This window comes from Pistacia vera, unplaced genomic scaffold (assembly GCF_008641045.1).
Source record: "Pistacia vera cultivar Batoury unplaced genomic scaffold, PisVer_v2 Contig1055, whole genome shotgun sequence".
Lineage (NCBI taxonomy): Eukaryota > Viridiplantae > Streptophyta > Magnoliopsida > Sapindales > Anacardiaceae > Pistacia > Pistacia vera.
The window spans coordinates 337,907-365,558 of NW_022195088.1; the positions used below are offsets into that span (position 1 = coordinate 337,907).

The 27,652-nt window shown below is 35.6% G+C and overlaps 3 protein-coding genes across 6 annotated transcripts; 2 read left to right on the forward strand and 1 right to left on the reverse strand.

Moving 5' to 3' along the window:
• Positions 1-16: 16 nt before the first annotated feature.
• LOC116128316 (trihelix transcription factor GT-1-like) lies at positions 17-6,053 on the forward strand. Of its 2 annotated transcripts, none has more exons than XM_031414027.1 (5): positions 17-765; positions 3,709-3,747; positions 4,847-4,996; positions 5,280-5,504; positions 5,631-6,053. In XM_031414027.1, the coding sequence occupies exons 1-5, from the start codon at positions 231-233 to the stop codon at positions 5,831-5,833; spliced, it is 1,152 nt and encodes a 383-aa protein (XP_031269887.1). In that variant the 5' UTR covers positions 17-230; the 3' UTR covers positions 5,834-6,053. The 2 variants fall into 2 exon arrangements, with proteins under 2 accessions (XP_031269887.1, XP_031269892.1); XM_031414032.1 differs by having other exon boundaries at positions 4,862-4,996.
• A 10-nt stretch (positions 6,054-6,063) lies between these two features.
• On the reverse strand, positions 6,064-8,148 carry LOC116128331 (mitotic spindle checkpoint protein MAD2). Of its 2 annotated transcripts, XM_031414048.1 has the most exons (8): positions 7,891-8,148; positions 7,742-7,757; positions 7,484-7,614; positions 7,182-7,302; positions 6,985-7,088; positions 6,760-6,881; positions 6,583-6,674; positions 6,064-6,543 (listed from the first exon to the last, which is right to left on the reverse strand). In XM_031414048.1, the coding sequence occupies exons 1-7, from the start codon at positions 7,961-7,963 to the stop codon at positions 6,618-6,620; spliced, it is 624 nt and encodes a 207-aa protein (XP_031269908.1). In that variant the 5' UTR covers positions 7,964-8,148; the 3' UTR covers positions 6,064-6,543; positions 6,583-6,617. The 2 variants fall into 2 exon arrangements, with proteins under 2 accessions (XP_031269908.1, XP_031269900.1); XM_031414040.1 differs by having other exon boundaries at positions 6,065-6,674.
• An 11,555-nt stretch (positions 8,149-19,703) lies between these two features.
• On the forward strand, positions 19,704-25,370 carry LOC116128392 (putative ABC transporter C family member 15). 2 transcript variants are annotated; one of them, XM_031414104.1, is made up of 9 exons: positions 19,704-20,651; positions 20,743-22,172; positions 22,287-22,373; positions 22,459-23,061; positions 23,146-23,310; positions 23,490-23,781; positions 23,903-24,487; positions 24,571-24,810; positions 24,882-25,370. In XM_031414104.1, exons 1-9 carry the CDS (start codon positions 19,769-19,771, stop codon positions 25,022-25,024), a joined length of 4,428 nt encoding a protein of 1,475 aa, XP_031269964.1. In that variant the 5' UTR covers positions 19,704-19,768; the 3' UTR covers positions 25,025-25,370. The 2 variants fall into 2 exon arrangements, with proteins under 2 accessions (XP_031269964.1, XP_031269972.1); XM_031414112.1 differs by having other exon boundaries at positions 19,706-20,651; positions 24,900-25,369.
• Positions 25,371-27,652: the final 2,282 nt, after the last annotated feature.

Sequence of the window (27,652 nt, forward strand, 5' to 3'; positions counted from 1 at the left end):
AGTAGAAGGGAAGGGAAGGGGGAGTAGAGAAGTCCACTTCAAGTGATCGCATCGGCATCCCCCTTTCTTCGCTAATCATTCACTAAGCTTTTACTTGACGCTTTCTCTTTCTCTCTCTTTTCTGCTTCCATTCGCACCTTCGCTGAATTTTTTTTTAGTTTTTACCAAAACTAGATAAATTCCAATCAATCCCTTTTTTTAATCTCTTTAAAACTCCCAACACCATCATCATGTACTTGTCTGAAAAGCCTCGCCCCATTGATTTTTACAAAGATGAAGCCGCAGGGGCCACCGCCCGTGACATGATCATCGAGGTCACTTCCAATGGCGACTTGCCTCCTCAGCAAATGATTCTAGGAGATAGTAGCGGCGGTGAGGACCATGAAGTTAAAGCTCCCAAGAAACGAGCCGAGACTTGGGTTCAAGATGAAACCCGGATCCTTATTGCGTTTCGGAGAGAAATGGATGGTCTTTTTAACACATCCAAGTCTAATAAGCACTTGTGGGAACAAATTTCTGCAAAGATGAGAGAGAAGGGTTTTGACAGGTCCCCAACCATGTGTACCGATAAGTGGAGGAATCTTTTGAAGGAGTTTAAGAAAGCTAAGCATCAAGAACGAGGTAGTGGCTCCGCCAAGATGTCTTATTATAAGGAGATTGATGAGATTTTGAAGGAGAGAAGCAAGAATGCACAGTACAAGACCTCTAATGTTTCTAGTAATTCTGCTAATAAGGTTGAAACTTATATGCAGTTCTCTGATAAAGGTATAAACTTTACTGGTTTTTGTTTCTTAAGGCTTTTTTGGTGATGGGTTTTGGGGAACTGGAGATGGGTTGTTGAATTTCTTGCAAAAGTTTTGGCTTTTGGGTGCGTTTGGTTCGGTACTGCTTGATTGTATTGTTAAACTTGTGATATATTACTGCATGCGAATAGAACTTTTAGACTCTGGATTTTGCTAATCGTGGATGAAAATTGGATCTGTTAAAAGTTATTCTTTTACAAAGTTTGAAATGGGTGTGTTTTTTGTAATTTAGGTATGTTGAATTTATGCTTGTCAAAAATGGGTTTGATTGACTGGAGTGAATTAGATGTCTTCAGAAGATTTATCTTTCTTTAACTAACAATGTCCATGTTAGAATGGAAATTTTCCCATTTTTGGGGCGGAATATGAATAAGTATATAATGTGCAAAGCTGTGCGATTTCTTTAAAAAAGTATAGAGAAACAAAATCGTGATACATAATCAACTTTACTACAACATGGATGATGGTGGTAATTACAACATTGATGATGGTGGTAATTAGTATACAAATTTTATTTTGTATGCAACTTAAAATGTCACAAGTTTGTGCTTTGCTCTCTTAAGGTAAGAATTTCAGTGTCTACTTTTAAATGCAAGGCAATTATCCTATAATCAACGAGAGGTGGTTACGTTTAGTGAGTGTTAAAATCTAGATTATAAAATGTGTAAATTTCTTATTTATATTAGTTTTTTGATATGTCATGTCCTTTGTCCACTTCATGCCATCAAAAACTTTAATAAGTTTCAATCATTTTCTTCTATTGCATTTGTGAAGTAAAAAAATGAGGAAAGATGAAGAAAGTTTTATTTAATCAATTAATTGTTCCAGAACAAAGAAGATGGCCGATGTATTGTGTTCTGTGACATGTTGCCTAATCTCATATTCACTTATATAACTTGCTGGCTGTTTGTGATTTTTCTTCTGTAATTTGAAATGTCAAAGCTCCATGAAGGATGAGGGAGCTGTTTAATTACCAGCTAAAGGATACTGCTTGGTTTAGATAGTCCTCTAGATGAGAAACATGTTTATATCTGTGAGCATGCTATAAATAATAATAATGATTGTGTACATACTAATAAATATCTGGATAATGGAGACACTGCAGTGACCAAGGAGGAGGCTTTGAATGGTTACTAGAGGCTAACTTTTATGTAATTTGTTGGTATTCTTGCATAATTGACCTATTGCTGCCAATGCGGTTCTTTTAGTCAGAGCTATTCCCTTTCCTGTCGATGACAATTTACCCGCCAAATCAGGGGCCCAGTACACCCTCTGGTGGGATGGGAATTGATCTAAAACCTCATCTGGTTTCAGGGTAGAAATGGATTTAGGACTCTCGAGCCAGCAATTATATATGATAATGGTCCTTTAATAAATTTCCCATTTTGTCCTTATAGCTGTCTTATTAAATTTTTAGTGTTAGTCAACTGTCCTCTTTCCCTGCTTTCTCTCTCTCTTGCTGTATCCGTCTATCAACATCTCATGTATTTCAGAGGCAAGACTGCTTGACATTCAATTTTGATCTAAAAGTTTCCTCTTCACTTCTTGTTCTATTTCTTCAAAATCTCTCTATAAGTTTAGAGATCTTTTAATTCTTGCAACATTCTCTGGAGCTGAGCCTGAATTTGGTGGAATTACTGTAGCACGCTGTTGGCTGAGGTGAAGATTTGTCAATTTGGGATGCTTTGCTGTTGGACTGCTTGTTATATATGAGTTTCGTGGACTGGTTGGGCAGATTGTAGTCTTGAACTAGTAAGTAGATGTTTGTTTTAGTTTCAGGGTGGAGCAGCATAGTGGTTGTTCTGTGTCTCGCTTCCGGCATGTGTGACAGGGATGGTGAATGGGCTTGGCAGAGTGGAAGGGTGGGGATGGGGAAGTAAAAACAGTTCCACCCACCCTTCACCCATCTTTGCTTGCTCTACTGACTATGATATCTGTTCATTTATGATATAAAGGACTTTGAACTGACTTGCACAACCCAAATTAATATCTTTTTTTTCCTATATCAGAGGTATTTGTGCAGGTGGCCTATTATCTTTGGGATCATGGATTACATCCTTGATATAAAGCTGATTTTCAGATTGCGTAGGTGCACTCTTCTTTGTCCTCCTGTGTAATGGAGAAATAGCATTTTTCTCATTTTTTTAAGCAGCCTTGACCTTTCCCCTATGTCTCCAAAACTTTGGATTGGTGAAAACTTACTGTTTATTTGACTACTGAGGCTACATTTGTAGTAGGAAAACCCCAATAAATTACTTGTGGTTGGCCGGTCTTTCTGCTTTAACACTGTGTAAACCCTCTCTTTTTTACCAATAGGTGAATGTAAATTTGATAAAGTTTAGAAAATGATTTAAGAGGTCAATTCATGCGTCATACTCTCCTAAGGAGCTATTGGCGGGTGTATTCCTGAGGGAAACTTGGTTCAGTGAGTTAGGTGCACAAGTTATTAATTTTGGGCATGCTTCTTTTGACTTGTTTGTGTCATCTGTATGCTCTGTGTTGGCTCCAGAACGAGATGCCATATTTAGGTTTCTGTGTATTGAAGCATAGAGGTGTTAAATCATAGCCTTGCCAACACTTTTTAGCTTATTATGCTTTCTTTAAATGCTTTTGTTTTGAATGATCAAATCTCTCATATCATCTGATTTAGGTTTTTTGAATGCTTAGTATTGTGAGATGTTTATGATTTTGCAAAGTTGGATTTGGGAGGAAAGATTACCAACACCTGCCTTTTAAAGACGCTATAACTAGTGTCAACTTTATTATATTACTCTGTTTGGGTTGTGTGCTGAAGTTTCTTGTAGATAAATTTATTTGTGTATCCTTTTATGCACTGGCAATAATAGTAAAATCTTTTTTCATATATTATGCAACAATTCACAAAAATTGTTGGCTCTTTATGCAGGTTTTGATGATGCTAGTATATCATTTGGTCCTGTGGAAGGTATGGTATTCTAATTTGAGTTCTTGGCATTCCTTTTTTGTAATTTGGATTAATGAATGAACTTATTGAAAGCAGCAATTTTTAATGCAGCTATGTATTTGTATATCTGACCACTTTGTAAGCGGTAGTTAAACTTCTACAAAGTATCTCTTTCTGTTTGCTGCCTAATCTCTGAATTCTCAATCATTACATTCCGTTTATTAAAGGAATCTCTGTTCAGTATAGTTAGAGTCTTTGCCGATATTGAGGACCTCAACTAAGTTGCCACTTAAAATCTTATGAAGTTAACTCCCCTGGAAATTAAAATCTTCATAAGAAGTCTCTTATTTCTCTGTCTTGTGCTGTTTCTTCAAATTACTCCTTTCTTGTTGTGCTTACAACATCTTCACCTTTCGCTTGGTACACGGATGCTTTATTATAGTAAATGTTGGTCGAAGTCTGTGAGGGAGTTTCCTTGCTTGTTTTAGCAGCTCCTTTCATTTTAACCAATCAATTCTCATGAATAAAAGATAACCAAAGCCTTCCTTATGTTAAAGTTGGGGAGAAGTAGAGAAATCTAGGAGAAGATTATAAGAATAACTAATCTGTTTAAAGGATAAAAAGAAACTGAAGGGCTTCCTCTGGGGGAAGAAGTATAGAAACTTGGGGGAAGAAGATAACAATAAGATTTTTGGTTAAGTGATATATTAAATACATTCGTATAGGGACTTGGGCATTCTCTTGCTAGACTTGCTTATTTGGCAGCTTGAACTGAAAATTGAGTAATCTACAGCATCAATATATAAGACTTTTCTGGAACTTGATCTTTCTATCTTTTCTTTGTTTTTAATATATCGGGTGGGCTAAGCCAACTAAGCACTAAAACACAATATAATTCATTCTAAGAGCAGGCAAGAATCTAGTAGGTTGAAAAAAATAAATCATCTCCTCTAGGAAGATCTTCAAAGTATATGGCAGCTAGTCTCCCCTTGTCTCACATGTTGTTCACAAGGTTCTTGGATTGCTATGAGTTTCATTTGTATATTACTCATATATCTTGTGTGCTTTTTCAATTGATTTATCTTAAATTAAATGAGATATGCTTTCCCTCCTGTTTAAGTTTTTTGGTGTGCAGCTAGTGGCAGGCCGACACTCAATCTTGAAAGACGTCTAGATCATGAGGGACATCCTCTTGCTATTACCACAGCTGATGCTGTTGCTGCCACCGGAGTTCCTCCTTGGAACTGGAGGGACACCCCACCTGGAAATGGTAAAATTTGTAAATTGAAAGTTCATTAGAACTTATTTTGCCTAAAGGTGCTGAATTTTCTAAGCATGACCATGGCTGTATGCTTTGCATGTGCTGTCCTTTATCGAGAAAACAATAATGTGAGCTCTGTGGAATAGAGCACTCTTAATACTTTGCCTCAATGAATCTGATTAATGCCTGTGGTATTGATCCAGAGCTTTCGCTCTCAATCCTTGTTTTTGAGATGAGAATTCAATGCTTGTGCTGTTTTTTATGCTGATATTTTGTTATCCGTTTTTGGCAGGTGGGGATGCTCAGTCATATGTTGGGAGGGTTATATCAGTAAAATGTGGGGATTATACGAGAAGGATTGGTATTGATGGTACTGCAGATGCTATCAAGGAGGCAATCAAGTCTGCTTTTGGGATAAGAACTAAACGTGCATTTTGGTTGGAGGATGAAGATCAGATAGTTCGGAGTATTGACAGGGACATGCCTCTAGGGAATTACACTCTTCACCTTGATGAAGGTAAACCTATGTCTTCTATAATTAACAATGTCATAATTTGTCTCAAGTAATAGATTAGAGATGCAGAAAAATGGAAGTATTGCCTATCCTGTTGATGTGAAACTGGTGTGAAACTGTGATGTTCAGGATTGTCAATTAAAGTGTGCCTCTATGATGAGTCAGATCACATACCAGTGCATACCGAAGATAAAACGTTTTACACAGAAGAGGATTACCGTGTTTTTCTGGTTCGTCGTGGCTGGACATGTCTCAGAGAGTTTGATGGATACAGAAATATTGATAGCATGGATGATCTTCGACCTGGCGCAATATACAGAGGCGCAACTTGAAAGCAGGCAACTTCATCTTGACATATAGACTGTGTAATTTTCATATGTGCTCACAGTGCTCTTGAGGGTAGTAAACATGTACACGTCTAGAGAGCCCATCTGGAACTAAATGGCTCAATTGTATATAGTTTTGTTTTATGTTTTTGGGTAGGACATGGACCAAGCCTCTGGCAGAACTCTCTGTTCTTTCAATATCTGTAAATATGTACTTTCAGTGGAAGCTAAATGTAATCCATGTCGTTACTCTCCCTTTATTAGTAGTTGGAATTACTTGATAAACCTGCTAGTAGTACTTTCAGTGGAAACCTGATAAACTGCTAGATAAAATTGCATGCAAATAAAACAGTATTATTTTGGCAATACTTGAAATTCAGCATGTGTGCCAATTATGAATTTAAAGGCGTTTCAATTCTGCATTGAAGAAATTGAAACATGGGGATGCAGTACATTATCAACTCAAATGAACTTAAAGCAACAGATTCATTTTTCGATTTTGTAAAGACAAACATGCGAAATTGTCATTTAATAATCTCACGCCTAAAGCTCCAAGTCCAATTCCTCCAACGAAAATTAAAAACGAGAATTCCGACTTGATCTACAAGAAATTCATGTTTCTTCTTTGTTCTTTGGTTGACAGACACACGGAGCCTTCTTAAATCGAAGTACATGATTAGTCATTTTCTTCCATACCAACCTAGCGATAACAAAATGTGAATAGAAAGATTCACAGTACACTAGTGAAACAAAATGTTGCTGCAGAAAGAAAAGATCCTTTGGCGGCACTCTATTGCTCATCCCATTCATCGTTCTTGTATGATACAAGAGTGTCAACCTTGTGTATCTGCATAACCAAAGAGAGAAATTAATTAAATCAACAAAACTTCTTCATTTGAATTCAATCATAATCACACTTACAGACTAATTACCTTGGTATCAAATGAATGCAATTTCACCATTTGCGGATTTGCAATCAGCTTGGGGTCGCTCTCAACCCAAGTGAATGGAACTGCAACATCTTTATCAGTGTATGCTAACACATCAAACACACCTAGTACAAAAACAAGGCATAAGGAATTTAATCAGAAGACTCTCTCAAAAGAATTGCTTTGTAAGCACACATGCTCATAGATGAATAATCTAACGGTCCTTACAGGATTCATCAAGGCATGGCAAGTAAGTAATGCTTGAGGCAATCTGTCTCATGATTGCTTGTATCTCTCTCATAATTTCTTTGTCACTCTTTTCCCTTGACACACTGAAGAGGCAAAATCAGATTCACATTCAGGTAACAAATCAGCAACTTCTAAGGACCAAGGCCAGTAAGCAAGCAGATAAAATCAACACTTACCCCTTCTCAACAACCTCACCATCTGTCTCAATACTGAAATTCCACCTCTCTAAAACCTCATTGTTGGCCTTGCTCATTATTACTAGAACAACCCTCTGTAACTTACCAGCTTCCAGCCACTCTATAGAAAAATTAAAGATCAAACATTCAGTCATTAAAAAACCAAACAAACACTTCAAGTCAGTCAGTCAAATGCAATAGATTGCAAGGAATGACGGTTTCTATTTCAGTATTTAAGGACATGAAAGAAACATCACAGACTGATTTGACTTTCCGAACATTTTTTTAGCAACCAAAAATACCTGAAAGCTGAGCCGTAAGGTTGGCTATGAAGGATTTAACACCCTCATCTTGAGTAAGCAGCAACGGGAGCCCATATTTCTTCACTTTGACAAAACTTTCTTCTGGATAAACTCCACGATTGTAGAGTATACTAGACACAATTCACCACTCAAAATAATCACTTTCTATTTCTAGACCCAAAATTACATCATCACAAAAAAAATAATAATAATAAAATATTATTTCAAGAATCAAGAATCAAGATCGAATCTTTCTACCTGTTTGCCGCATAACCTGAAAATGGGTTCAAACAAAAGCAAAAACATCAGCCAGAAATTTCTCTAAACCCAAAAAAATCTTGCTGATAAAAATAAAGATGTCAGATTAACGAAAGTCACTAAAAGGTTCGAAACAATTCAATGCCTACCGAAAAACTCGCTGACAATGGCTGCCGAACCGCGTAGAGTGATGATGTCTTTAGCGACTGTTCTTGATGCCATTATTTGAACAAAAATATGTGAAGAAACGAGAAACGAAAACTAGAGTTTGTTTCAAACAAGAATGGAAGAAAAGAACACGGATACTACAAGTTGTTCTATTAAACCCAGCACGTAAAGAAGAAGGGCTACAGGATTAAAATGAAATTTAAAAGGAGCGATTGTAGCGTCTGATATTGGTAGAATGCGATGAGTTCTGGTGAAATTTAATTTAGTTAGGGTTTCCGGTTTGAGGAGATGAAAAGAAAAGAAGAGAAAGGGGGACAATTCATTTGTATCCCTGTAGTTTTGATGTACTACCTGGAAGGACACTTTTTTCATATACTAATATTTTGGTTCTTTAAATTGACGGACAGTTTTTATGACCGCTAATTGACTGTTACCTGGCTTTGTAATTTATGATTAAATGACAAAACTATCACTATAAGAAAATAATAAAAGTACATTACCCAACCAAATATTAATATAATCAAACTCTTTCCATTTAAGCAACTAGATAAACATATTACATACTAGTATCATTTACTATTTTTATAAGGGTATTTTCGTTATTAGCAGAATTTTCAAGTCAACCTAACGGCTAACTAACGGTTCGTTAAATAAAAGGATTGAAATGATAATATTTTAAACTAGATGTTAATAAAAAAAATACAGGGACTAAAGTGAATTCTCGCAAAATGAAAGGCGCGCTAACGGCTAGTTGATTGGTTTCGTCTTGAAGCCAACGGTTACATTTTCAAATATGCCTTTCTAACGGAAAGAAAGAAAATGGGCCTTCTAAGTTTGAAAAATAATATGATTATTTTAATCGTATATTCATTTATTTTCTATAATGTATTGTGTTCTACCATTACCATATGAATATGAATCTATAATATTTATTATTCTATTTCTATATCTGTATTATTATTTAAAAATGCCAAATTCCTTTTTTTTTTTTTGAAATTTTAATTAGCAAATAAAGTCTCGCTAAATTTTATCAGAATTTCCTTTTTCATTTAAGTGTTAATAGTTAAGTTAATCCGAATTCAAGAAAATGAATGAAATAGTGAATACAAAAAGCTAAACTCATTCACTCGTCTATTCATTTTTTATCAAATCAGTTTGTGTTTTGTAAGATTTGTTTGTACGTCTAAAAGTGTTATTTTGGCAAATATGTCATAACTTGACACAACTATCTCATTCTCACAGCGAAATTTCGGCCATCCGGTGGAGCCTAACGGAGGGCAATCGTGAACAAATGAGAAGGGGCAGTAGAGGCAAAAACTATTATTTGATGTCATCAGGCTCAGCCCATTTAGGAGTGCTTTGGGTCATGAAAGATCCATATAATGTTGGGCCTATAAGCAAGAGGTAAATGGGCCCCTTCAAGAATATATAGCAAACTCTATGAGAAAAAAGAAAACGATAAAGGGCCCGTTTATTTTGTTATTTTGGATAGAATTTTAGGAATAACATTGGGTAGTTGAATAGGGTGAGTATTACGAGGTAAAATTTAAAAATTCACAAAAAAAAAAACCCCTATGTTTGCTAATTTAACTAAACACCCCAATATATAAAAATTTTATAAAATGACAAAAGCACCCCCACCTACCCACAGTGCAAGATTCTAGCCACCACCGCTAGAATTTGGTTGAAAAATGGTGTTACGACGCAGACCGGTCGGATCTGGCTGGTCGTGCATCAATATGGCCTTTTCTAGCCATATCCACCATTGATCTTACCAGAAAAAGCTAGATCCACAGTCAAATCTGACCGTCGACGGCTACAAAAGGCCAAATTTAGCCGTCAGCAACGGCAAAAAATATGGCCGTCGTTCACCGTCAACAACGGCCATTTCTTTGGCCGTCGCTGACAACTAGATTTGGCTTTTTCTGGCTATTTTCGGTCACTTTACGCCGTTGTAACAAATTCTGGTAACCACCGTTGGTGGTTGCTGGAATCTAGCAACTATAGGTGGGTGGGGGTGTTTTTGTTAATTTTTAAACTTTTTTTTCTAAAGGGTGTTTAATTAAATTAATAAACTTAAAGGGTTTAAAAGTAATTAAAAAAATAGAATAGTATTTCTCAAATAATAAAACAAACAAGTATTTTGGGAATATGGATATGAATAACAAAACAAACGGAAAGATTTACTTACAACTTAATCTTACAAACTTTTCTCATAACCCTGATATGATGATTCGTAATTGGTTTGCTTGTAATTAGGTAGGTGAGACCTGTAATTAAGCAGACGATATCTATAATAAGTTGTCATATCAAGATTATATGAGAAAGTTTGTGAAATTATATTATAAGTGTAATATTGCCCGAGAGAATAATATTTTATCATATTACTCTTTAGAAAGTAGGTGGTAGATTCAAACAAAATCAATTACAGCATCTTGAGAATATCCGATTCGAATACTCAAGTTGCAGGTATGATCACAACATTACAAGATGCATTTTATCCATTCTTGTCTTGTCATTGCCATGCAATAATGGAACGAAGACACAAAATAGGCTATCGTGTATCAAAGGGAGAAGCTGTTTCAGAGTTCTGGCCAATGTGTCACAATTTGACAAAGGGAGAACGATTTTTCCCCACCCAAGGTTTGATGAATGACACTTTCCCACCTTCAAGTTTAAAAATGATACTTTAATGATACTTTTCCATCGTTCGTTAGGTTTTATTATGTTTTCTGTTAATATTTTATTAAAAAGATAAAATTATCCTTAAAAATTTGACTTTATAAATTTTTAATTAGCTAAAAAGTAAAAAAAGAAAAAGTAGTTAGTTCTACCTAAAAAGTTATAAGTAATGTTATAAAATTGTTTAAAGTTAAATGATCTTAATATTTATTTATAATGTCAGCAATATCTCTATCACTATTATTCAATAATCTATTAAATTTATAATGTTTTTCATTTTTCCTAATTAATATAAAAAAAAATCAATATTCCTAATTAATAAAATAAACAAAGAAAAAAAAATATCTTTACACTTAAACTAATAAATAATCAAGTAAAGACTTTGACTTAATTAAATTTTAATTTATAATAAACTATTTAAAGGTATGTTTATCTTTTCAGTCAAATATTAACAGAAAATACTAAAAGAAGCTGATGAATGACGGAAAATAGTCATTTTGTCAAACCGTGGGTGTGAACATGTAATTCTCCCTTTGACAAAAGCACCTCCTCGTAAAATAAAAAAAAATTAGCCACAGGGTGAGGGTTAATGGAGCGGCGCTATGCCGGCAGATTTGTTACCAGCTACCACTACGTGATCCATTTACTGTTTGAGTCACTAGCATATTGGCGGGCGACTTTAATTGACTGTAGAAAATTGAGTGTGCAGCCATAGCCTATAGATATTCATCTGGTCTGGGCCCGGTTAGCATATTGGCGGGCAACTTTAATTGACTGGGGAAAATTGAGTGTGCAGCCATGGCGCATATATATATTCATCTGGTCTGGGCCAGGTTACTGAAAAGGCAGTCAAATTGGTAGCCTATTCTCTTCCACCACGATAAAAGAAAATGGTTAAACGATAAGAACAATTAATTGTATTCGTATTAATTATTAAGCAATAGTTGACATGGACAACTGAACTTCTCTTTGACACTCATCAATGAGTATCCAGAGATTCACGAATTCCACACAAATGGGAATGTCTGAATGTGCTAACTTTTGTAATATGTAACTTTATTAAAGTGTAACTTTTGTAATATCAATGGCTTAAACTGATATATAATAATACAACTGAATAATGATGAAAATTCTCTTATCTATAATCTATCAACTGATTCTTTTTTTAAACCCATGTGTAAAGTCATGTTGAATTGTCAAATCGTGAAAGAAAAGTTTAAATGTGGTTAGGTGGAGAAATTCGCATTGTCGACTGAGTGTTCCTTCATCTCCACACGTTTAAAGCTTTAATGTCTATTCATATCTTAACCCTTCTTCTTCTCTTCTTCCTCGTGACGACATTTTGTGCACATCTATCTCCTCATTTTGTACACATTTCACAGTCCCTTCCCACATCCATTTATTATACGTGTAGAGAATTAACTTGTTATGAATCCAAGTGAAATTTGAAATTTTAATGTATACGTTCTGGAGTCACTGTCTCGGGAAGATGATCCCAACAATTTGCCGCCATTTTTATTCAAGATTATTGATGAGTGATTTTGACACCAACTAAATACACGTGTGAAATGCTGAGCTGACTCAGAGAACACACGCTAATGAGGGTATGAGAATGGATAAAAGATGGAGAACAATATTTAAAGTGGTTTGGATGCTTAAAAAGCGACTCTTACGTCCACTGATATTGTATTAGTATATTGAGGTCAGGGCGCGTTCAGCGAGCTGACTTACAAATGATTACAGAGAAAAAATAAGTAAGTTATTACAGAGAAAAATTAGCTAATCCCACAAACGGGAGACGAGTCCTCTATTTATAGTGGGATGAAATCACGTAATAATTACTAAATCCGTGAATAGGTCAGATTACTGTGCAAATCCTTCCTTGTGTCCCGTTATTCACCTGCTCGAATAATTCACTCGAGTTTTGCAGGGATTGAACACGTGGATCACCTCCAGCCTTTTGCTAGTCTGACGCGCACCTACTGCATTGGTAGGAGCATGCCTCTTGCATCAGCGCACAACGTAGCTGCACTTAAAAACGGCACCTAGATTTACCTAAGCTTTGACTACTTATACTGGCAGAGTTCTGCGTCAACCCTACTTTTTCAGATATAACAAAGATATACACACAAAATAGATTTAGGGTGGACAAAACATATTCGTTATATATATTGTGGTCCAGTAACAAACAAAATATAATCATTCATAGCAATGAAATGAAGATGCTAGGACATCCTAGAAAATATAATTAAAAAGAGAAAACTTTTGAGTTGGATAGCTAAGAACGTGAATAAAGTAGAGCTAAGTAATCAAGATTCCACCACCTCAAAGATCATTTGGAGGAGGACTTATGTGTCAATTATTATTATTATTATTATTTTTTTTTTTTTTATGATCCGTGATGTCCGGATTAACTTATGTACACTTCAACTAATAAATAATTTTTTGAAACCCTGAAATTACTGACTGAATAAGAATTCTAATAACTATCACTATTGATAATTAAAAAGAAACTCGAACTCAAAATCTATTAAATAATACACTTAAGAGTTTATATCAAAATACTCGATCACTCAAAAATAGCTTTTTATCTGATCATTTGTTTGTCCTGCCTTCTTTTTCAACGTATGCTCCTATACATAAACAGACAATTTATGTCGGCGGGAACGTACTAGGTTAGTATGCATAATAATAATAATAATGCAAAGGTTCTTCGTCGAAATTTACACAAAGTCAAGTTCGAATACTGTATATTTTCCAAGTTAGTATTTGTTCATGGAATCTTTTACGTAAATTAAGAACAAAGAAACACTCAACTTCAGCCATATTCAAACATAAAAGGTTGTTCAATAAACAACTACAATGATGGAACAGTAACATTGTTTGCACGGCGGACTTTAATTTCTTTTCAAAATAGGCGATTATTCTGGCGGCTCCATAGCCGATCCCTTTACTTTTATTCATGTTACTTTCGGCTTTTAATGTGGTGGGAGTCGGAATGGGACTGATCGACTGAAAGGCTCCACAAAATTTGTCATTTATTCATTAAAAAGAAAAAGAAAAAAAAGGGTGTTTCATAGAAAGAGCTAAATAAATTGCGAAGTGTAGTGAGATTCCTGGGTTGGGTAATAATGTAATAGTAATATATATGGTTGTGGTAAGTTAACAGTAAACACATAATCAAATGAATTAGCATCTATAGTTGTGCTAAATTGACTTAATTTGATACTTAGATACAATCTGGAGAGTAATCAAAACCAAACAAGTAAACATACACACACAAATAATGTAAACAATAAAGAGAAAGTACACGCTCGATTTATCCTGTATTACCCAAAATCTAGGTTACGTCCAACAGAGTCAGTCTTATTGAAAGATCCCCTCACCTTTCTTGTTAGAATTTTTATTACTTATAAAAATTTTACAACTATTCTTTAGTGAAACTCCCAAATGTGGTTGCCTCACCCCTTATCGTTGAAGCGGTCAACAACCCTATCAATACCTAGATGCATGTACAGGAATTTGTCTTTTGACATCAATCAATTCCTGTTAGGAATTTTATTACTTACAAAAATTCTACAATCGCTCTTCAATGAAACTCCCAAATGTGTTTGTCTTGCCCCTTATCGTTGAAGTGGTCAATAATCCTATCAATACCTAGATGCATGTACAGGAATTTGTCTTTCGACATCAATCAATTCTTATTAGGAATTTTATTACTTATAAAAATTCTACAATCGCTCTTCAATGAAACTCTCAAATGTGTCTGTCTCACCCCTTATCGTTAAAGTGGTCAACAACCTCATCAATACTTAGATGTATGCACAATAATTTTTCATTTGACATCAATCAATTACGACTTTTCCATGTGTTTAATTAGGTGACAATTCAAACTTCCTATTATTTGGAATACTTCCACGCAAATCCTTCATGGTCCCATCTTCATTAAATTCGACTCATTCAACTATATCTTATCAAAATCAGAATGAGGATATATATATATAGGGATATTTTATTAATAGTTTTATACGAAGACAACAGGATAAGGGTTACTCCATTAACTAGTATATATGGATCCATGGATAGATAGGGACATGATTAATCTTAATCGACAAGCATGATAAAATGATAAAGAAAGTTGAAGGAAAAGACAGTGGTAAGAGCCAAAGGTCATGGAGCTTAGGCCTTACGGATAAGAAGGTTTGAACAAGTTTAGCTAAAGATAATACTATATTATATAAATGTAATTACATAGAATGTGCAATTGGTTGGTAGAAGGCTAAAGCCATGAAATTCAAGGGATTGACATCACGGATAAGAAGGTTTGATTCTTTCATCGGCTCTTTAAGTTTAAACCTTGAAGTCACTTATCACATTTGTGGCTTACCTTGAAATATTAAGTTTATAGGGTATTCAATGGACCATGAAGATTAGTTGAAGTACACGTAAACTGACTTAAACATTCCGATAAAAAAAAAAAAAAAAAAAAAAGTTAGAAGTCATGAAGTCGAGGTGAGGTGAGGTGTAGAGGCCCCAGTTAATCGATAAGAGCTTGTGGGTATTAAATAATTAAATTTTGTGAAGGAAGCAGCCAAAAGTTTAAGGATTATGCCTACCGCACGACAACAACATTAAAGTCGATAATGTCAAATGCAGTCCAATGTTTTTTATACGATAAATTAATACAAATATGCCCTTGTTCGGTCTTTCTTAAGTTTTGAGTGCATCTAGTCTACTTATTATAAACACACACGTGATACGACACAAGCACAACTCTGAACTGTAATTGGGCAAAAAGGGTTTTAGGTTGTGGCTTATGTAATGATTATTGGGATGGACAGGTAAGCATGATGACAGATAAGCGAAATAAATGCAGAGAAAGCTTTTAAAGTGGTTCGGATGCTAAGGTAGTAAATCTTACGTCCACTGATTTGTATTGATATTAGTGTGGGTCAGGTCGTCAAGCGGACTGACTTACAGAGGAATTATGAAAAGTAAGTGTGTTTACAGGAGAGAGAGTCTTTATAAGAATAGCCGAATCCCCTTAATGAAGGGGTCTTCCTCATTTTATACCAAGCTGAAGCGTATAATTATCATTAAATCCATCGGTTGGTGTGATTGTCAGGATATAATCCGGCTTTATGTCCCATTGCTCTCTTTCCAAGCTGATTTCGCATGATTTATTGCAGGGGATAGGGACGCATGTGAGCCCCATATCATGTAGCAGGTCTGACGTGTGTGTGTTGTCCTGACGGGAGCAGGTCACTCTTCACGTGACTTTCCCACGTCAGCCCTTATTTCCCAGGCATAACAAGTATATATGGATCCATGGATAGATAGGGATATGATTAATTTTAATCGACAAGCATGATAAAATGATAAAGAAAGTTGAAGCAAAGACAGTGGTAAGAGCCAAAGGTCGGAGCTTAGGCCTTACGATAAGAAGGTTTGAACAAGTTTAGCTAAAGATAATACTATATTATATAATGTAATTACATAGATGTGCAATTGGTTGGTAGAAGGCTAAAGCATGAATTCAAGGGATTGACATCACGGATAAGGAGGTTTGATTCATTCATTAACTTTTTAAGTTTGAATCTTGAAGTCGCTTATCACATTTGTGACTTACCTTAAAATATTAGGTTTATAGAGTATTCAATGGATCATGAGGATTAGTTAAGGTATACGTAAACTGATCTAGATACCTCGAAAAAAAAAAAAAAAAAAAGTTGAAGTCATGGAGTCGAGGTGAGATGAGGTATAGAGGCCCCAGTTAATGATAAGAGCATGTGGCCTGTGGGTATTGAATAATAAAATTGTGAAGGAAGCAGCCAAAAGTTTAAGGATAATGCCTACCGCACAACAACAACATTAAAGTCGATAATGTCAAATGCAGTCCAATGTTTTTTATACGAGAAATTAATACAAATATGCCCCCCTTCAGTCTTTCTTAAGTTTTGAGTGCAGCTAGTCTACTTATTATAACACACACGTGATACGACACAAGCACAACTCTGAACTGTAATTGGGCAAACAGGGCTTTAGGTTGTGGCTTATGTAATGATTAATGGGATGGACAGGTAAGCATGATGACAGATAAGCTGAACTGAAATTGTAGTAGAACACGTGCTGTGCACATCTCTACAGTGCTTGTGCTACAGCTTGCACACTCAGGCACGTGGCAGGTTAAAGTTGTAAGAGAATTGAAATAAAGCTGACAAATACGGTGACCACTTCTGCCTTTACTGGTATAAAACAAAAATATTATAATACTTGTCCAAACCAATACATTCACGTGCTTTCTAGTTACTTATTTTAAAAATTATTCTGATTGAATTTTTTTATTAAAAATAACTATTTATTGGTGATTGAGTAATTCGATAGTGACCTTTTGATATATTATCCAAGAGGTCATGAGTTAGAGTCTCTTCTTAGATGCTAATAAGGATAACTCTTATCCTATCGGTACTTCAGTATTCCGAGAGATTAGTTGAGATATGCATAAAATAATTTGGACACCCTCGATCATTATAAAAAAAAAAAAATTATTAAAATTCATTCTATTTTATTAGAGTATTGGATAGATATGAATGTTAAAATTCATTCTGTTTGATTAGTATTGGATAGATATGAATTGAATCTATTAGAAATGGGAAAGAAGAAGGAAATCGCAGGATTAGGGAAATTTTGTGACACTTACAATGTATCTAATTTTGAATGGTCAAATAAAGTTAATTTCCACAATAATTCAAATATATTGACAAAATTAAAAATAAAAACAAGTTGCAATTTGTCTTATATTAATGTAGGTTAAATATTTTATATTCAAACTGTAAAAATCAAAACTTTATACCTAAACCTGTGATAATTCACCATTAAAGGAGATATTTTAAAAAGACAAGCCTACCTCGTGACTCACGAGATCCTGGATAAGACTCTATCTAGTCTACAACCATTTTTGCTTTGTCTAATCTTATCTCCAAACACGCATTAAGGTCGTTTTCTTTGAATTAATGTATATCGAAATTAAAAAGAAAATTAAATAAACCAATTAGGCCCAATTTTTTTTTTTTTTTTTTAGATAATTGAGGCATTCATGCGAGTCTGTCTAATCTTCAAAGCCGCGTAACATTCTATAAGCCTAATTGACTAAAGTAATTATACAAATGTGATAGATATCTGACTCGAACATAAGTGATAAGACTTTCTGTGTATAGTTAACCCAATGACTAAAGGGTTTGTCATCGGATCATAAAGGGAGAGGTAATTGGACAAATTTTACTAATGAATAGGAAAATAAAAATACATTTATTAATTCGAATATACTTACCATTCTAGGAAATAATAGAATATTTGAAACGCTAAACAATTAAAGTAAATTTCTTTGTATGGTAGGTAATAAAAAATAAATCAATATCAAGTATATAAAGGAGGCGTTACAAAATTTCCTCCTCAAGGTTTGAGGAATGTGGAACACACCCAATGGTTTTGGATAATAGCAAATGCACCCAAAAAAGCGATATATTTATCGATAAAGACTATAATACCCTTTGCCTAAGTATATAGTCCTTTTCATTTTTATATCTTCAATTTTTATTTTAACTTTATAAAAATTGAAAAAAATAAAAACCGACAAGAATATGAAATTTTATTTTGAAAGGACTTTAATATCTTACTATCTTTTATCTTATTATACTTGACTCACCCATTGTATTCCATTCATTTTTCTTAAGGACGTAAATTAATTAAACTTATGTTTTTTCATTATTAGTTTATTGTACAAAATTAAAAAATTTAACTATTCATATATTTATTTTTATTATGATTTATTATTTAAATTTGTTAATAATTACTATTTATATAGTTAAAATAAAAAATAACAACTGAAAATAATATAAAATTAGACAAAGAATATTATGATAAAGTAATTAATTTTTTGGGTATATTTGTTACTATCCGAAAACCTTAGGTGCTTTTATTTTCTTTAAACATGGAGGAGGAAATTCTTGTAAACCCCTCAACCAAATTTATAATGAGTAAACGACTTTTTCCTACCCAAATAATGGTTTAATAACACTTTTTCATCCACAAACTTTTAAAATACCACTTTATTACCCAAATTTATATTCCGTTTCTGATTCTAGCATTGTTGCGATCCCCAACACCACCACCACCATTCTCTTCCCTGATCATCATTCACCAAAATCTCTCAAACCCTACTCCCATCGACCCCACCAATCGCCAACAATTGAGCAATTAGTGTTTGTGTAGCCATCTCTTCCAAGTCAAATTCCGATCAATCTCAACAACCAAAATCCAACTTTTCATTAGCCTTCCCTCTTCAAAAGCTTCAACAACTTGAACTAAGTTTACTCTCTATTCGCCATCAAAATATGTATTTGGGTAGTAAAATAATATTTTAAAATCTATGAGTAAGAAAGTGTCATTAAACCATTATTTGGGTGAGAAAATGTCGTTATCTCATTTATAATACTCTAAAAATAAAGAAAAATAAATTAATTAAAAAAAAAAAAAAAAACAAACCCTATGTCATTGGAATGACGACATGATTGAAGACATCCTCACTCTGGTTATTTTATTCTAAACCAAATTGACATTTGACAAAGATTTTACTAACAAAATAACACGCGGAGGCCGGAGGCTGGTAAGATTCTCTGACCCCACATCCCTACTGTACAAGTACACTATATTAAGCTCTGATAATTAATATTAAAGTTATAAAAAATTTCTGTAATCTTAATCCATGAAGGGTTGATTGAAGAATTGTCAGCGATAGAGAAACATGTGGTATTTTAACATGAAAGAAAGATGCGTTCGATGTTGATGGTTTTTGCTCTGTTTATTTATTTATATGATTCCATAGTCCCACTATTCTCCTGCAGTGTGCAATCCACTCACCTCTCACCTCTCTTGCCGCTTGCAATTACATTCACGATTCCTAAGTAACCACGTGCTGCTTTCTGCAAAGTTTTAACAGGTTTGCTCCTGTTCCTGTTTCTGCACTTTTGTATAAATCTATCTCTATCCCCGTGATATTATAATCCTTCTCTTTTTTTTTTTTGAAGCTTTTTCTGTTTATCTCAACTGGGTTCTTCGTGATTTATATTTGTTTGTTTTCTATGTTTTGTTTTTGCAGGTTTTGGTCATTGGTGTTAAATGGAGATGGGATTTTTGAAGGGTTTAGAGTTACCTCCAGTGGAAATGTTATTAGAAGTTGTCAATGCAGCTTTCTTCATGGGGTTGCTCTCATGGATTTTCATGGAATTTTTCAGACGTCGGAGAGATCATGATGGTGATGTACAAATGGTAGATAGAGTAGTTGGTGAAACAGTGAACGTGTTTAGGATCATTACTGTTCTTTGTAATGTCATAATCTCTATTTCATATCTGGGTTTTGGTTTCTATGAATATTGGAATCAGAGTATTGTTTCTTTTGAATCTGTCACCTTGGTTCTAACTTGGGTTTTAGCAACTGCAGTTGTATTCTATGCTAAGAATCACACAACTATTAGAGAGCATAAAATCAGAAGGTGGCCAGTAGTTCTAATTCTGTGGTGGGTCTTTTCTTTCATCACTACTTTGCTTTCTGTTTCCGTTTACCTTTTAGTCCATTTGAGATCTATAGAAGTGCCTCATATTTTACCAGAAGCCGAACCTGTTGATTTCATATCCTTGCCTTTTTTGATAATGCTTTGTCTCAATGCCCTCCCTGGAAGTTGTAATAGGAATCTCCATGACCTTGAACATCCATTACTTCAAAAAGAGAATAAGAATTCCTCTAGAGATGCTAATAGTTTTGCAAATGCTGGAGTTTGGAGCAAACTCACATTTCGGTGGCTAAATCCACTTTTTAAAAGGGGCAGAACTCAAAAACTTGAATTGCCTCATATTCCTTCTATTCCTCATTCCGAAACGGCAGAGAATGCTTCATGTTTGCTGGAAGAATCACTTCAAAAACGGAAAATGGAATCTTCTTCATTGCCAAAAGTTATAATTTATACTGTTTGGAAATCTCTAGCCACAAACGCGGTTTTAGCAGGTACACCCTTTTAGTTCTTGGTTACTTCAAATTATAGATTTTGTATAACAAATTTTTACATGATTTTAGTTAATTTTATTCGTTTTTGCAGGAATCAATACGGTTGCTTCCTATGTTGGTCCTCTTTTGATCACAAATTTTGTCAATTTCTTATCCGGAAAGCATGACGATTCTAGTTCCTACAATGGATTACTTCTAGCCTGCATCTTCTTCTTTTCAAAGACAGTGGAGTCATTAACTCAACGACAATGGTATTTTGGTGCTCAACGTATTGGCATAAGAGTCAGGGCAGCTCTCACTGTATTGATTTACAAGAAATCTTTATCGATCAAGTTTGTTGGTCCCAGTAGTGGTATAATAATAAATATGATCAATGTGGATGTCGAGAGAATTGGAGACTTCTGCTTGTACATTCATGGAATTTGGTTGCTACCAGTTCAGGTGTTTTTGGCTCTTGTCATCCTGTACAGGAATTTGGGTGCTGCTCCCGCCGCTGCTGCTCTCTTTTCTACAATTTTGGTGATGGTGAGTAACACACCATTGGCAAATAGGCAAGAGAGGCTTCACTCTAAGATCATGGAAGCCAAGGACTCGAGAATTAAAGCAACTTCAGAGACTTTGAAGAGCATGAGGGTTCTAAAATTGCTTTCCTGGGAATCCACATTTTTGAAGAAGCTTCTCCAACTTAGAGAAATTGAGAGACTTTCACTGAAGAAATACCTTTACACATGCTCAGCAGTAGCCTTTCTCTTTTGGGCTTCACCAACCTTGATTTCAGTCATCACTTTTGGCGTTTGCATTTTAATGAAAACACCATTAACATCGGGTACGGTCCTCTCAGCTTTGGCAACTTTTAGAATTCTCCAAGAACCTATATACAACTTGCCAGAGCTCATTTCCATGACTGCTCAAACCAAGGTCTCGGTTGATCGCATTCAAGAGTTCTTAAGAGAAGAAGATCAAAAGAGGTCAATACCTGATCATAGATCAAAGGCATCTAACACTGCGGTTGAGATTGAAGTGGGGGAATATGCCTGGGAAACAAGTGACCAGAACTTGAAGAAATCCACAGTCAAAATTGCAGAGAAGATGAAAATAATGAAAGGCTACAAAGTTGCAGTCTGTGGATGTGTTGGGTCAGGCAAATCAAGTCTACTCTGTAGTATACTTGGTGAGATTCCAAAGATTTCTGGGACTGGAGTTAAGGTTTATGGAACAACAGCTTATGTTCCCCAGAGTGCTTGGATTCAAACTGGTACTATCAGAGAGAATGTGTTATTTGGCAAGGACATGGATAAGTCTTTTTATGAGGATGTTTTAGATGGATGTGCTTTAAACCAGGATATTGAGATGTGGGTTGATGGAGATCTTAGTGTGGTGGGGGAGAGAGGGATGAACCTCAGCGGTGGACAGAAGCAGAGGATTCAACTGGCTCGAGCTGTATATAATGATTCAGATGTTTATATCTTGGATGATCCTTTTAGCGCTGTTGATGCACATACAGGAACACATTTATTCAAGGCAAGCAACATCTTATTATTGTCTTTAGCTTTATCTTTTCCATTCATATGCCAGTAAATTTTGTGTTTGTGTTTTATAAAAAGTTACCTTGAATTTGAATTTTCTGTTTTGCAGGAATGTCTCATGGGGCTTTTGTCTCAGAAGACTGTGATTTATGCTACCCATCAATTAGAGTTTTTAGATGGTGCAGACCTTGTTCTGGTAAGTATCATGAGTTTTTTAGGCCATATGCCTTAGGTGTATCCTCCCAAGCTTTATATATCTTACTAAGATGCAACTTTTATAGGTGATGAAAGATGGCAAGATTGTTCAGTCAGGAAAATATGAAGATTTGTCATCTGATCCCAATGGTGAACTTGTTAGACAAATGAATGCCCATAGAAAATCACTGGACCAAGTGAACCCGCCTCAAGAAGATAGTTCCTTGACCAGGATACCCTGCCAGATAGGTCAAAATGAAGTCACGGAAGAGAGATTTTCCCGGCCTATTAACTATGGCAATTTCTTGGAGAGGAGTCAGGAAGATGAAACGAAAACTGGTCGAGTGAGATGGAGTGTTTACTCAACCTTTATTACTTTGGTTTGTAAAGGGGCTCTTGTTCCGGTTATCCTTCTCTGTCAAGTCCTTTTCCAGGGACTGCAGATGGGAAGCAATTATTGGATTGCCTGGGCAACTGATGAGAAGCGTAAGGTCAGCAGAGGGCAGTTGATAGGAGTATTTGTCTTGTTGTCAGGTGGGAGCTCTGTCTTCATATTGGGGAGAGCAGTTTTGTTGGCAACTATTGCAATGAATACTGCTCAGCGTCTCTTCCATGACATGATTACTTCTGTTTTCAGAGCGCCCATTTCATTCTTTGACTCCACACCTTCAAGCCAGATCCTCAACAGGGTCAGTTTTGTTGTTTTTGCTCTCTACATTGGTTGTGCGTATGTCCAGAATTAATCCTCAATTTTTTCTTTTTGGTCATTGTAGTCTTCCACAGATCAAAGCTCAGTGGACACAGACATTCCCTTCAGATTAGCTGGGTTGGCATTTGCACTAATTCAGCTATTAAGCATTATCTTCCTTATGTCCCTGGTTGCTTGGCAGGTCTTCTATCTCTTCCTTATCATCCTAGGAATCTCCATATGGTATCAGGTAAAAACAAAATCTTTCTTTCAATTTGTTATTTTTCTTTCTTTCAAAGAATAAATCTGTGACACACAACACTGGATGCAGATTCTTTGTAAATCTTTACATGGTTCGCACTGTATTATTCTTATTCTTCCATCTAGTCTTCATTAGTTATAGTTGAAGTGTTTCGTTATCTTTTGCAGGCTTATTATATTACCACTGCTAGAGAATTAGCAAGGATGGTTGGGATTCGAAAAGCTCCAATCCTACATCACTTTTCTGAATCCATTGCAGGTGCAGCAACAATTCGTTGTTTTAATCAGGAAGATCGCTTCTTGATGAGGAGTCTTGGCCTGGTTGATGATTATTCTCGCATAGCTTTCCACAACTCGGGCACAATGGAATGGCTGTGTGTTAGAATAAACTTTCTCTTTAACTTTGTTTTCTTCCTTGTTCTGATCATATTGGTGACCTTTCCCCTAGCCATTGATCCTAGTAAGCTCCTCCATTCCCTCAAAAAAGATTCTAATTCAGTCTTTTATGATCACATCATGAATCAAAATCTATTTTATTCCAAGAAAAAACATAATGATTGTTGTGTTCAATTTTTCCTCAGGTTTGGCGGGACTTGCAGTCACCTATGGTTTGAACCTAAATGTTCTGCAGGCTTGGGTGATATGGAACCTATGCAATGTTGAGAACAAAATGATATCGGTTGAGCGAATTCTTCAATTCACTAACATACCAAGTGAAGCTCCCCTGGAGATTAAGGATTGTAGACCTGATTCTGAATGGCCAACCAGTGGAAACATTGAACTAAAAAACCTTCATGTCCAATATACTCCATCTCTTCCTATGATTCTCAAAGGAATAACCTGCACCTTTCCTGGAGAAAAGAAAATAGGAGTTGTGGGCAGAACAGGGAGCGGAAAGTCAACTCTAATTCAAGCTCTCTTCAGGGTGGTGGAGCCTTCAGAAGGACAGATTCTGATTGATGGAATAGATATTTCAAAGATCGGCTTGCAAGACTTGAGGTCCAGGTTAGGTATAATTCCACAAGAGCCAATGCTGTTTCAAGGCACTGTAAGGACCAATATAGATCCTTTGGAACAACATTCTGACCAAGAAATATGGGAGGTTGTAAATAAGTGTCATCTTTTAGAAATAATAAGGCAGGATCAAAGGCTTCTAGATGCACCAGGTGAGTTTTAGTCCCCAACCGAACTAGTTTATTTTTTTATAATTGCTTGGATAATTAAAATTTGAATCTGGGAAATTGTGCAGTTGCCGAGGATGGTGAAAACTGGAGTGTAGGACAGAGACAGCTTGTCTGCCTGGCTAGGGTGCTCCTGAAGAAGAGGAGAATCTTGGTGTTGGATGAGGCCACGGCTTCCATTGATACAGCCACAGACAATGTGATTCAGGAGACAATAAGAGAAGAAACAAGTAGATGCACTGTCATAACAGTGGCTCATAGAATCCCCACAGTTATTGATAATGATTTAGTTCTTGTTCTTGACGAAGGTAAGCTGAAACAACCCTTCTGTGAATGAGTGTAATGGGAAGATGAAAAACATATCATAATTATAAAACAGATACTTTGATAAATGCAGGGAAAGTTGCAGAGTATGACTCTCCAGCGAAATTACTCGAGAGCAATTCATCTTCATTCTCAAAGTTGGTGGGAGAGTTCTTGAGGAGATCCTCCAAGAGTAACCGCAATAGGGATCAATCATGAACTTCAATCATATGTTAATATTGCAACACAGGGAGCATAATCATAGGGATTGAAAATTGAAACGGAAGCGAAACTCGAAGATCCTCCAATAATGATAACAGCAATAGTGCTAACATCTGACCAAAGTTACAAGGTCCAATAATGATAACAGAAGCAAATATAAAATACCAGGACGCATTTTTAACATCAGTCGTTAGACTAACATCGCAGTTGTACCATATGTAAGCTAATGCAATGTAAAGTTGTTGCTCTATAATATAATGAGCTCCAGATTCTCAAAGATCGGTTGTCAAAACTGTGGTTAAATTATCCCATTAACATATTCCATCGTTTATACGGGAAAATAAGATTAAAGAATTAAAGAATTATCGCTCTTTTTTTTTTTTTTGGGTTTGGATATCCAGAGGTGTCTGGGTCAGCTTACGCGGACCTCAACTAAACCCCAGGACCCTAAAGTTAATGTTCAGGTAGCCTTTAGTGGCTAACTCTTATTAGTAGTCGTGGGGATTCAAACTCAGGACCTCATTAATCGCTCTCTTTCTTTATTCAAATACGAAGGAAACCAAGAAAAGATTTACTTGACATTAACCTTAATGGATTGTTACTCAGGAAATCAGCTCTGAATCAAAATTTATACAGAAAGAAGCTTTTCAATTACTTCTCTTGTGAAAGTTTAACATATTGAAGTGCAGTTGTGCACACTTCTGTTTGTCTGGACTAATCAATTTATCCGCATGATTGGTTCTAATTCATGATGGCAAAAACCAAACTTATAAAATTTCGAAGAATTGCAGATCAATCAAGCAAAAAAGTGAGGCTGAAGCATTTAATTAATACTTACATAGTCATGAATAAACCAGAGAGTACAACTTCACTATAAATTAACAGATGAGAATCATAATATTAATTCCATGATCCATCAAGGGTTGATTGCAGAAATGAATATGAGCAATACATAGTTTTGCTTTGTAAATGTATATTATTCCGCAGTCCCTTCAACACATATCTTGCAGTTCATAATTATTTCTCTTAGTGGCTGCAACTACGTACACTGACTACTCTTTGAGAAGCTTTCTGCAGGTTTTGTCATTGGAGTTTGTCAATGTAGCTTTTTTCATAGGGTTACTCACATGGGTTCTGAAAGAAATTAATGTACAAATGGGACATCTAGGAGAAAGGGATGTGAAAGTGATTAGCACTATTGAGTACTTTTCTTTGTAAATACATGATCACTGCATCTGCTAATCTGTCTTCACAGTTATGACTGGGGTTTTAAAAGGTGAGGTTTAGTCCTCATAGTGGGGTGAGTCTTTTCATTCATTATTGATTTGATATCCATAGAATTGCTTCATATTTTTCCAGGCCAACCCTGTTGATTCTGTTTCCTTCCCTTCGTTGATACTGCTTTTGATTCAATGCTGTAACCGATAAGTTGTAATAGGAATCTCAAGGACCTTGAACCTCCATTACTTCAAAAGGAGGACTTTTCCACAACAATCAGCATTACACTGGCGAAATGGTTGTGTAACATTTCCAAAGGAATAAAGTTTTTATTCTTACCTCCCATATTTCTTGGTCAGAATGCTGTTCCAAAGGATCTACATCGGTCCTTAAAAGTTCCTTGAAACAGGCATTGGCTCTTGTGGGATTATATCTAACCTGGACCTCAATTGTTTCAAACCTATGTTTGAAATATCTATACCGTCATCGGAATCTGTCCTTACATTGGCACTTGTGGTTTTGGTGGAGCCTTTAGAAGGACAAATTCTGATGGATGGATTAGATATATCAAACATAGGTTTGCAAGATTTTAGGTCAAAGGTTAGGTATAATTCCTCAAGAAACCAGGTTGTTTCAAGGATTATAAGGACCAATCTGGATCCTGTGGAACAGCCATCTGATCAAGAAGATGAGAGATAAGAATCAAAACTCTATTCCATTTGAAAATATTCTTTTCACTAAATAAGGCACGATCTAAGGCTTCTTGATGCACCAGATGAGTTTTAGTCTCCTACAGGTACTGTTTTTTTATTAATTGCTTGGATTATTAGTATTTGAATCTGGGAAATTCTGCAGCTGCAGAAGATGCAAAAAACTGGAGTGTTGGACTGAGGCAGCTTGTCTTCCTGGCTAGGGTGCTTCTGAAGTAGAGGGGAATTTTAGTGTTGGATGAGGCCACAGCTTCGGTTGATGCAGCCATGGACAATGTGAGCCGGGAGACAATGAGAGAAGTAACAAATGGATGCAGGGTCATCACTGTGCCGCATTTAGTGAGTGTACACCAAACTCAAAGCATTTTGTGAAATTAATAGCATCTTTATAGGAATCATCATCCTTATTTTGAAGTAATGGATGTTCAAGGTCATTATGATTTCCAGTGCAATACAGGTAGAGCATTGAAATGAAGCACTATCAACTAAAGCAAGGAAACAAAGTCAACATGATTGGCTTCCGGCAAACTATGAGGCAATTCAGTGGACCTCAAATGGGTTATTAGGTAAACAGAAACACATCAAATCCATACTATACGTCAAGAGAGACCTTGGTTTGAGATACTGAAATGGAAGAAATACTGAAAGAGGACACCTTTTTTATCAACAGTTCATACATTGCCAAAGCAGGTTGATT

Bases quoted from the DNA above. Each gene is read 5' to 3' on its own strand.
- LOC116128316 (XM_031414027.1), top strand. From the start codon at position 231: ATGTACTTGTCTGAAAAGCCTCGCCCCATTGATTTTTACAAAGATGAA. The intron at 766-3,708 runs GTATAAACTTTA...CTCTTTATGCAG, and splicing joins TATGCAGTTCTCTGATAAAG to GTTTTGATGATGCTAGTATA. The intron at 3,748-4,846 runs GTATGGTATTCT...CTCCTGTTTAAG, and splicing joins ATCATTTGGTCCTGTGGAAG to TTTTTTGGTGTGCAGCTAGT.
- LOC116128331 (XM_031414048.1), bottom strand. From the start codon at position 7,963: ATGGCATCAAGAACAGTCGCTAAAGACATCATCACTCTACGCGGTTCG. The intron at 7,303-7,483 runs GTATTTTTGGTT...ATTTTTCTATAG, and splicing joins CCTTACGGCTCAGCTTTCAG to AGTGGCTGGAAGCTGGTAAG. The intron at 6,882-6,984 runs GTAAGGACCGTT...TTTTTGTACTAG, and splicing joins GCCATGCCTTGATGAATCCT to GTGTGTTTGATGTGTTAGCA.
- LOC116128392 (XM_031414104.1), top strand. From the start codon at position 19,769: ATGGAGATGGGATTTTTGAAGGGTTTAGAGTTACCTCCAGTGGAAATG. The intron at 20,652-20,742 runs GTACACCCTTTT...TCGTTTTTGCAG, and splicing joins CACAAACGCGGTTTTAGCAG to GAATCAATACGGTTGCTTCC. The intron at 23,062-23,145 runs GTCAGTTTTGTT...TGGTCATTGTAG, and splicing joins CAAGCCAGATCCTCAACAGG to TCTTCCACAGATCAAAGCTC.